The sequence below is a fragment of the Lynx rufus genome, unplaced genomic scaffold (assembly GCF_022079265.1).
Source record: "Lynx rufus isolate CCGP_SWC_20201006 ecotype Redwood Valley unplaced genomic scaffold, mLynRuf1.p SCAF_1, whole genome shotgun sequence".
Taxonomy (NCBI): Eukaryota; Metazoa; Chordata; class Mammalia; order Carnivora; family Felidae; genus Lynx; species Lynx rufus.
Window position 1 is genome coordinate 142356814 of NW_025814823.1, and position 10999 is coordinate 142367812.

Sequence of the window (10999 nt, forward strand, 5' to 3'; positions counted from 1 at the left end):
ACTAAGGCACTGGCCTTCTAATTAGGTCAGTTCCTATCGGCAACACAAACAATCATCCCATCAATAGCAGACATTGACTATAAATTGTTCATTTCTGTATACCTATGAACTTTTTCCAGCTGATATGCTAAATAAGTCTTCCCTAAATACACAAACCAATGAACGTTACTCATAATCATATGAAATAAAGGAAAATCATTTCCTTCTTGATTATTCTACTTTGGGTGCTTCACTTTAAATTCTGAATTTGGACTACGGGCAATTTGTTTTTGTCAGTAGTTCATTTATATACACAAATGCAATACTGTCAAATTATTTCACTATAATACATTTGTCATTCCATGATCATTTGTAACTTTTCATGCAGTAAAAAAAAGAACATTTCAACCAACCATCTGTCTTCTTTTTCTGTTCTGTTTTAATCATTCATTCTAGTAGTGTTGCTCTAAATTCTAAATACTTTTTAGAAATAAGGGACGCCTGGATGGTTCAGTTAGAAAAATGTGCGACTCTTGGTCTTGGGGTCATGAGTTAGAGCCCCACACTGGGAGAAGAATTTAAGAAAAAACAAACAAGGGGCACCTGGGTAGCTCAGTCAGCTAAGCATCCTACTCTAGATTTTGGCACAGGTCATGATTTCACAGTTCACAAATTCGAGCCCCACATCAGGCTCTACACTATATGTGTAGAGCCTGCTTAGGATTCTCTTTCTCTCTCTGTCTTTGCCCCTCCTATGCTCTCACTCTCTCTCTCTCAAAAATAAATAAATAAATAAATAAAATTTTAAAAAAACAAAAACAAAACAGGGGTGCCTGAGTGGCTCAGTCAGTTGAGTGTCAAACTTCAGCCCAGGTCATGATCTCACGGTCCGTGAGTTTGAGCCCCACATCAGGCTCTGTGCTGACAGCTCAGAGCCTGGAACCTGCTTCGGATTCTGTGTGTGTCTCTCTCTCTCCCCCTCCCCTGCTCATGCTCGCGGTCTCTCTCTCTCTCAAAAATAAACATTAAAAAAAAAACAAACCTGCCTAGAAATAATGCAATATAACACATCTTGGGAGTTAACTGTAAGGCTTGAAATTTAAATATTCCAGATTTTCTCCCTGGATTTCACCAGATCAGTGATCTTAAAATAACATACTCTGCATCAAAGATGAATATTTCGTGGCTGAATATTTATTTTTTATTTATTTTATTTTATTTTTACATTTATTTATTTTTGAGAGTGTGAGGCAGAGCACGAGAAGAGGAGGGGCAGAGAGACAAGGAGACAGAGAAATCGAAGCAGGCTCCAGGCCCTGAGCACTGAGCCCAATGCAGGGCTTGAACCCACAAACCATTAGATCATGACCTGAGACGAAGTCAAACACTTAACTGACTGAGTGTCTTGAGCCACAGATTAAGCCACACAGGCAACCCTTGGCTGAGTATTTATTAAGATACATAGTAAAAGAACTGACTCTCCCCCAAGAAGAACAATAAAATGGAACACTTTTATAATCTGTTGGAAAATAGGAATCTGCTTACAGGCACTATTTAATCAATTTTCTTGTACAATGTGGTAAAATCTTACTTGATTTGAAGTATATTTCAAGAATTAAATTATAGGAACCCTATGTACCAGTGAAATGACAATTTTTAACTTGAGTAGTTGGTCTTATAAAACTAGCAATCTTATTTATGTGAAGACAAAAACAACTAGCTCATCTAGCTGGGAATGCATTGCAGATACCATTACACAGTTTCTTCTTCCATTAACTGCCATCTTGGGACACATGGAATTAACCAAGTCAAAGATCAATAAAACACTGACATTGCCTAGAATTTTATGTGCCCTTTACAAATAAAAAAGGTGAATCCAACTTACACACATAACATGGCAAATATGTTGTTAAAAACAATAATATATTTGGACATATGTCCTTCAAACATAATTGAAGCACATCATGCTACAGAAATCATTAGTGGAATCTATTTACATACTTGCAACCCTGGACTTCTGAGCACAAAAGAAAGGAATTAACAATGAGAAGCCTATGCCTCTTCCTAATATGCTGACAAACCAGGGCTCCAACACTTGTAGTGTCTCAAACTAAAATGTCTGACATATCAAAATTGCAGCATTTCCATTTTGTTCGGTAAAGTACTGTTTACATAAGTCTTAAATATCTTTTGGTTAGAAATATCACACTGAAAAGCTGAGAATTATGCAATTTAACATTAATTATATACTCGTATTATTATTAGTTCACTTTTAGCTTTATCTCACCAACTAAATTTGAATTTGTTTTTCAATGTTTATTCATTTTTGAGAGACAGAAACAGAGCGTGCGCAGGGGAGAAGAAGAGAGAAAGGGAGACACAGAATCTGAGGCAGGCTCCAGGCTCCAAGCTGTCAGCATGGAGCCCGACGCATGGCTCAATCCCAGGAACCGTGAGATCATGACCTGAGTTGAAGTTGGATGTTTAACCAACTGAGCCACCTAGGCGTCCTAAATTCTAAGTGGCTTCAAAGCAAGATAAAGGTCTTATAATTGTTTTGTATCTTTGTGCTGAAAACACATAAGAATGAACTATACATATGGAATAATCCCTAATGTGCAAATAACTGGCTTGTATTCTTCAAATGTGCCAAAGTAGCAAAAGACAAAGGTTAAGGAACTATTTTGAAGAGTGGAAGAGAGACAAAAAATTTCTGATTGTGGGGCACATGGGTGGCTCAGTAGGTTAAGTGTCCAACTCTTGATTTCGGTTCACGTCATGATCTCAAGTTTGTGGGATCAAGGCCCACGCTGGGCTCTGTGCTGAAAGTGTGGAGCATGCTTAGGATTAGGTCTCTCCTCTTCTCTCTCTGCCCCTCCCCCACTCATGCTCGCTCACATTCTCTCTCTCAAAATAATTAAAACACCTCCATGACGTTTCCAAGTCAGTTAGCCCTAACACAGTAAAGATTCAAGTAATGCCATAAAGAAAATGGCTGTTCTGGAACTATATACAATTAATTTCAGGGTGACGCAATAACACATTAATAATGTACAATACAATAAGGATACCAGACCAGGTTTCCTTCTCTATATGGTCCAATGAATCAGTCATGCTTTATTTTTTTTAACTACACTAATCACAGAAACAATAAATATTAGTAGAATCTGAATCATTCAATTGAGTAAAGGATGTGAAAATATTAAGAAAAATTGTAAGATAAACACTTTGCTCACAAATTATCCTTTCACATAAACTATACCATCTAATAGTATGTATGTGAAATAGACATTCTTTTATACAGTATTCAACAAATATTTGTTGAGTAACTACATAACCGAAAAATACAGGGTGACTTAATGAGATACAATTATTAGTGAGAAATACTAGGACAAGTGAAAACAAAGTAGAGCAAGCTTTGAACAACTGGAACTATAAAGAAGCATTAGGGGCACCTGGGTAGCTCAGTCAACTGAGCATCTGACTCTTGATTTCAGCTCAGGTCATGATCCCAGGGTTGTGGAATCGAGCCCCACGTTAGGCTCCATACTGAGCATGGAGCCTGCTTGAGATTTTCTGTCTCTCTCTGCCCCTCTCCCCTGCTAGTGCACTCTCGCTCTCTCAAATAAAAATAAAAAAAGTTTTTTAAAGCATTAAATGAAAAAATAATAAAAATATGATATAATCCCTAATTAAAATTAAATAATATAAATAAAAAATGGAAACAGTCACACAAAAAAGTTTAGAACCTTGTATGAGACACAATGACTCTTTGACGTATGTCCCAAATAATAAGTTACTATTATTACAGCACTGACATCTGGGACTGGTTTATCTTTATTTTTAATAAAGTACACTCAAGAACATCCCTATAAAAAGGTTACTTTCGTTCAGCTGCACTTCCATATGGCTTTTTGAACGAGAGAACAAGTGACAGAGATAAGGTTAGTTTTGCTGTAATTACATAGAAACCACAGACCCATGTAATCTTCCTAGGGGACGCCACTAAGAAACACTGATATGAAGGATTAAAATGTTATATATAATCTTCAAGACTGATGTTGTAAAACTGACAATAAATAAAACTTAAGTTAAAAAAATAAGCTAGGCTTTATTCACGCAGTACAAATACAATGATGCAGTACTGACTATGATGTATCACAGGACATAGTATGACTACAGGAATGCATGGCAGTCCGTTTGGGGTCTAAATCAGCTCTGTGAATCTAAACAAATGAAAAACCCACCCCCATTTCAACAGAAACTTAAAAATGCTATTTTTTAGTGTGTATGAGGGGGTACTGCATTGCTAAGTTACTAGTTACTATGGTTCTCTCTTATTATTAAACCCAATGGCCTCTTTTCAGGCTTCATCCTATTTATCTTCACTATGTAACTCCTAACATAGGTGACCACTTCCTCTTATTAACTTTCCCCTTAGCTCTGCCACCCCCAGTTTTGTTTTTTTGTTTGTTTGTTTGCTTGTTCTTTTAAACCTTCCTCTGGTTTCCCACACATCAGAGCGTGGTCTCTTTCCCTAGTTCCAACCTTAAATGTTGGTATTCCCTCAGTCTATGTCTAAAATACCTTCTTTTCTAAACAAGAGAAGTTCTCTGGCAGGGGCAGGGGTGATGGGGGAGTCATTCGCCCATTCCCAAGCTTAATTACTGCCTACAGCTCATAAATATCTATGTCTCATTTGAACATGCACGTTTTTTTGCAACTCTCCTGGTTTCTACATACTTTGCTTGAGGAACTCCCCCTTTCCTCCACCTGGCAAAAAAACTTCTTAGGCTTTAAGAACTAAAATGTCACCACCTCAGTGCAGCTTCCACTAGCTTTTCCAAATACTGTTAATTAACATTCTAGTTTAGAAATCACTTTCAACTCTACCATCTTATGAGAACCTCACAAAATAGGCAAGTATCATCACCTTTCTAGAAAAGAGGATACTGAAGTTTCAAGAGATCAAGCAGGGGCACCTGGGTGGCTCAGTTGGGTTAAGTGTGGGATTCTTGATTTCAGGTCAGGTCACACAATCTTACGGTTCATGAATTTGAGCCCCACATTGGGCTCCGTGCTGTGTGGAGCCTGCTTGGGATTCTCTCTCCCTCTCTCTCTGCCCCTCCCCTGCTCATGCTCTCTTTCTCAAAACAATAAATAAACTTTAAAAAAAAAAAAAAATGAAGAGATCAAGCAAAGTGAACAAGGAAACGTTACTCCAAGCAGAAAACAGGAACTTAAACCCAGTTCTCACTCCAGGTCCAATGCTCTTTCTAATACACCATGATACTCTCAAAGAAGATTCAGAAATTTAGTAGTTTTACCATTGTTAAGAAAAATACGTCTCCTGTTTCTTTCTAGAAATTAATCTAGAAATAAAATTATTAAAATTATTTTTTAAGTTTATTTATTTATTTTGGGGAGAAGGGGCAGAGAGAGATGGAGAGAGAATCCCAAGCAGGATCCGCACTGTCACCACAGAGCCCCGATACGGGGCTCAAACGCACAAACCATGAGATCATGACCTGAGCTAAAACCAAGAGTCAGACACGTGACTACTAAGCCACCCAGGCAGCCCAAAAAATTATTTTTAATTGTACACACACAGCCAAACTGGCTAAGATAAAAGAAGAACTTCTTTAAGATAAAGCAGGAAAGGGGCACCTGGGTGGCGAAGTCGGTTAAGCGTCCGACTTCAGCCAGGTCACGATCTCGCGCTCCGTGAGTTCGAGCCCCGCGTCGGGCTCTGGGCTGATGGCTCAGAGCCTGGAGCCTGTTTCTGATTCTGTGTCTCCCTCTCTCTCTGCCCCTCCCCCGTTCATGCTCTGTCTCTCTCTGTCCCAAAAATAAATAAAAAACGTTGAAAAAATAAATAAAAATAAATATCTTCTTTAAAAAAAAAAAAAGATAAAGCAGGAAAATAATTTAGGAAAAAAACTAAAAGCAATAAAAGTTTACAACAATCCCAAAAGAAAGAAATAAAAAAAAAACTTTACATTTTAAATGGAAAAACTGAACATCTTGAAGCCAATAATCTACCATACAGTCTTGATTAACCAATAAATGACGTACAGGATCTGCTTTTATAAAATGATCTAAAAGTCCACAATTCTGGTTTTTTTTAAAGGAAGAAAGGCACACACAAAAAGTTGATAAATAAGATTAAATTCAGAAGACAAAAATCATCAGTAATTCTGTCACTAGGAAGTGACAGGCATCCCTGAGGTGGTCAGTGAAGGATCAAAGGACACATAAAGCTTTTAAGACAAGAGGCCAAAGAACAGATTAGAAGAAGTGGGAGAGGTGGAAATCAACATTTTGCTGCCATTGCAGTAAAGAATGGCTCAGGAGATTCATCAGTGGTAGCTGTATCTAGGAGATGGTGGGTTTAATAAGGAGCAAGACATGTGCACATCTCAAAGTATCCCCCCATAGAAAGACTACTGGAGAAAAAAAATAGAGGACAATGTTTTTACACTCTGCCTCCAGATGCAGCAAGTCTGAGAAAGCCACATCACTATGGGAGTTTTCTAGCCAGAGGTACATAACATGAATCTAAACATGAGGAAACACCAACAAATCCAAAGTGATTAACATGCTGTAAAATAACTGGCTTGTATTCTTCAAATGTGCCAAAGTAGTGAAAGACAAAGGTTAAGGAACTATTTCAGATTTAAAGGAGATTAAAAGAGATACAACAACTAAATGAAATGCATGATCCTGGATTGGATCCAGGATCCAATCATGCTGTACTAGACAGAAAAAAAATACTAAAAAAAAAAAAAAAAAAAATTTATTGAGACAAATGACAACACTCAATTACAGACTACAGATTGTACTGATATTAAATTTCCTCAATATAAAAATACTGTCCTTAAAAAAATGAAAAATGTAAAAAAATCATTGTTCTTAAATACATACCAAGGTATTAAGAGTAAAGAGACAGAATGTATACAACCTATTTTTCAATGGATCAAAAAACAAAATATTAATGTATATGTGTGTATGTGAGTATGTGGAGAAAGAGAAAAACAAAGCAATGTAGCAAAAAAAAAAATTTAAGTGATGAATCTACATAAACGGTAGGTCTTTGTTCTATTCTTGTAACTTTTTTGTAAATCTGAAATTATTTCAAGGTAAACCATCAAAAATTAGACCAGAGCTTGCAGATGAATGGATGGAGAGAGTCAAAAGGGATAACTTCCAGGTATGAAATAAGTTGGTCATGGGATGCACTGTAAGCATGGTGACTACAGTCTATAAACTGTACTGCATATTTAAAAGTCACTGAAAATAAATCTTAAAAGTTCTCATCACAAGGAAAAAAGAAAACTGTAACTATGTATGGTGACTGATGTTAACTAGACCTATTGTGGTGATCATTTCTGAATATATACAAATATTGAACCATGAAGTTATATACCTGAAACTAGTATCATGTGACATGTGAAGAATACCTCAGTTAAAAAAAAAAAAAAAGGAGGGGAGGAATAGGGTAAGCTTTAAGTTTTTTTACTTAAATTTTGTCATTTGGTTGGGAAAAAAGTCAAAAAATATCACCATTTTATTTATTTATTTTTTTTAAATTTTTTTTTCAACGTTTATTTATTTTTTTGGGACAGAGAGAGACAGAGCATGAACGGGGGAGGGGCAGAGAGAGAGGGAGACACAGAATCGGAAACAGGCTCCAGGCTCTGAGCCATCAGCCCAGAGCCCGACGCGGGGCTCGAACTCACGGACCGCGAGATCGTGACCTGGCTGAAGTCGGACGCTTAACCGACTGCGCCACCCAGGCGCCCCAAAAAATATCACCATTTTAAACAAGAATGTAAGCTGAAGAGAGATTAAAGGAACACTTCCAGAACAGGGGTCTCCTTGCTCATATACAATCCCACTAGGTTTGCAGTTCAATGACCAAAATGTTTCTAATTCCTGGAAACTTCAAGGTAATACATGGTCTACGGCTACTTTTCAAAGTTTTAAACTTTTAATAAGTTGTATGCATTCTCTAATAAAAGCAGCATAAATGTCATCAAGTGTTAAGTAGTGTATAAAAAACTTGAGAGAATGGGCTCTGAGATTAGGCCTGTGTTCAAATTCAGAGTGTAGTGTTCAAGCTCTGTGATCTTGGACAAGTTTTAACCACTTGCGCTCCAATTTCCTCATCTGCAAAATGGAATCAGTCAAGTATCTGGAAACAAGCCACTGAATTACTAAGGAGGACTGAATAAGATAAATGTAAAACAGTGTGCACAAAAGCACAAGCACTCAATAAATATTAGCTATTTTTACTTTTTCTTCAATGTTTATTTTTGAGAGAGACAGAGACAGAGTGTGAGCAGGGGAGGGGCAGAGAGAAAGGGAGACACGGAATCTGCAGCAGGCTCCAGGCTCGGAGCTGTCAGCACAGAGTCCAACAAAAGGCTAGAACTCATCAACCTAGACCATGACCTGAGTCAAGTTGGACGCATAACCGACTGAGCCACCCAGGCGCCCCTTAGCTATTTTTATTTTAAATCCAACCCGCTTGGGGGCGCCTGGGTGGCTCAGTCGGTTAAGCGTCCGACTTCGGCTAAGGTCATGATCTCACAGTCCGTAGTTCGAGCCCTGCGTCGGGCTCTGGGCTGATGGCTCGGAGCCCAGAGCCTGCTTCCGGTTCTGTGTCTCCCTCTCTCTCTGCCCCTCCCCCGTTCATGCTCTGTCTCTCTCTCTGTCTCAAAAATAAATAAACGTTAAAAAAAAATTTTTTTAAATAAATAAATAAATAAATCCAACCCGCTTGGTCACCTCAACAGCACCAGTCACAGTCAAAGCCATACATGGTTGTCCAAACCAGGCCCAAATCTGACAAAATAGGAAGTCAGAAACTCTAAGAGAAAAACATCTTAGATGTTAACGAACCATAGAAGTAAGTTAATCGTAAGCAAATCACATGCAAAGAAGACTGAGGCTGACTTACAGGGTAATTCACCAGCTGAACATTTTGCTAACAGAAGTGCGCAACTGCAACAAGCTCCCCATTAGAACAATCCATCATTCTAAATGCACTGAATGAAAAATGAAGAGAAATTATCTTACCTGAGAACAAGGGGAAAAAAACTGTACTCCACATGCTGTATATAAGATTTCAGTCAGCTTAATACAGTCAAAATGTAAACCCAATTTCAACTACTAGCAACCTTCCAGACTGCCTGTTCTTGTTAGTAAAAATTTAAATTTAAATTATACTCTTCTGACATCTACAAGGCCATCAGCACAGCTACTTTAGCTTAATTTAGCATGAATCTAGTGACAGCCTATTATGTGACCATAGTCTAGTACTGAGACATTAAAAATAAGAGAAATGTAAAAATGATTACAAGAAAATTTAAAGTTACCAGAATTCTGTAAGTTTAAAATCCCTCCCACCAAAAAGTTTGGGGATGTTTTCTTTCCATTTTTCGGTGGTACTCATTTTTCCTTTTACAAAATTAAATGCACATTGTTTAGTATTTGTCTTTAAAATTCACATTATTTGGGCGCCTGGGTGGCTCAATGAGTTAAGTGTCTGATTTGGACTCGGGTCATGATCTCATGGTTCGCGGGCTGGAGCCCCTGCGTCGGGCTCTGCACTGACAGCTCAGAGCCTGAAGCCTGCTTTGGATTCTGTGACTCCCCCTCTCTCTTCCCCTCTCCAGCTCATGCTGTCTCTCTGTGTCACTCAAAGATAAGTATTTTAAAAAATTAAAAATAAATAATAAACAAATTCAAACTCATTATTAATTTGTAAAACCTAAAAATTTGTTCACAGTCATACTTTTCTCTACTTATATGCTTATTACTTTGGTGTATTGCGGTTTTTCTCCCTTGTAATGCAAAGGATATTGTCCAAAAACATGAATGTTCGTATAAAATAGTCTGTCCATTCATAAAGCGCCTAAAACACCTACCTCCACGCTCCTACACTCCAGAGTGAGAGAAGAGTTTCCCATACGCAACAAGCACTCTAACGCGTCCTCTCAACTCCTCAAACACCTTTTTCACAATAACGCCCAATTCTCCCAAATTTGATCCAGCAAATATTAAGTAAGCTAGAAGTGTTTGTTCAAAAATCAGATTCCGGTGCCCCAGACCAGACCAACTTAATGAGAGTCTTGGGGATGAGACCTGAAGCTCTCCAAACGGTTCTTTCCTCGCTAAAGTTTGAAAACGACGAGGGACCCCTACACACACTCCAAACTCTCCCCCACAACTCCCACCACTCCCAACTGACTCAACCCCACCCACCAGCGGGAAACGCTACCGCCCGGCTCCCGTGCGGTCTCAAAACGCCCCCACCTTTCTTGGGGTCCAATCCCAAACCCGTGGCCCGCTCCTCCGGGGTCCCCAGCTCCTCATTCCCAGCCCCACACCCCAAACCTTCTTCCTCACTTCTTCAGATCGCTGCTAAAGAGGCCAAAGGCGCCGGAGGGGGAAATGGTCGAGGTCGCCTCCTGACCCAGCTCCGTCGCCTCCCCTCCGCCGGACTGCTCACTGTAAGCGAAGCTGTTGCTGGACATTGCTGCGGTGCTGGCTGGGGTCGGGTTGGTCCTGCCGGGGCTTCTCCCCGAAGAGCTCCTGTCCCGAGGACGCGGAACAAAACTAGTTCTCGAGCGGAGGGGCGCTAGCTAGCGCTTCCGGACTCGTCACGGCTCCCTTAGACGACCTGGCGGCCCACCCCCTGCGCATGCCCAGTGTGCAGGCAGGCCCGAGCCCACCCCTCCCAGGCCTTGACTGGATTTGCCTTCTCCGGGTTTTTGAGGTGGTTGAGTGGCTCGGTCCCAGGCGGTGCGGAAGGGAGTCGGTGGGCGGAACCAGAAGGGCCTCTCGGCTTTTAAAGTTTTTCGGAGAGAAATACCCATTGTATCGAATTTGATCCCTTAAGGAGGTTTCCCCACCCGGGACACTTTTACTTGATTCCTTTAGTAAACCAATAGCTTTCAGATTTCTTCTGAAATGCCATTTAACACACCTCATCAAGTGTCCTAAATGTAAGACG

General features: G+C 39.5%; 1 protein-coding gene across 1 annotated transcript in view; it reads right to left on the reverse strand.

Moving 5' to 3' along the window:
- AP3B1 (adaptor related protein complex 3 subunit beta 1) overlaps positions 1 to 10641 on the reverse strand; it is a 264833-nt gene extending 254192 nt beyond the window's left edge. Inside the window, exon 1 of the mRNA XM_047088352.1 lies at positions 10393 to 10641. Coding sequence (XP_046944308.1) covers positions 10393 to 10520 — 128 coding nt within the window. The 5' untranslated portion in view covers positions 10521 to 10641. The remainder of the gene's footprint in view (positions 1 to 10392) is intronic.
- Between the last annotated feature and the right edge of the window lie 358 nt (positions 10642 to 10999).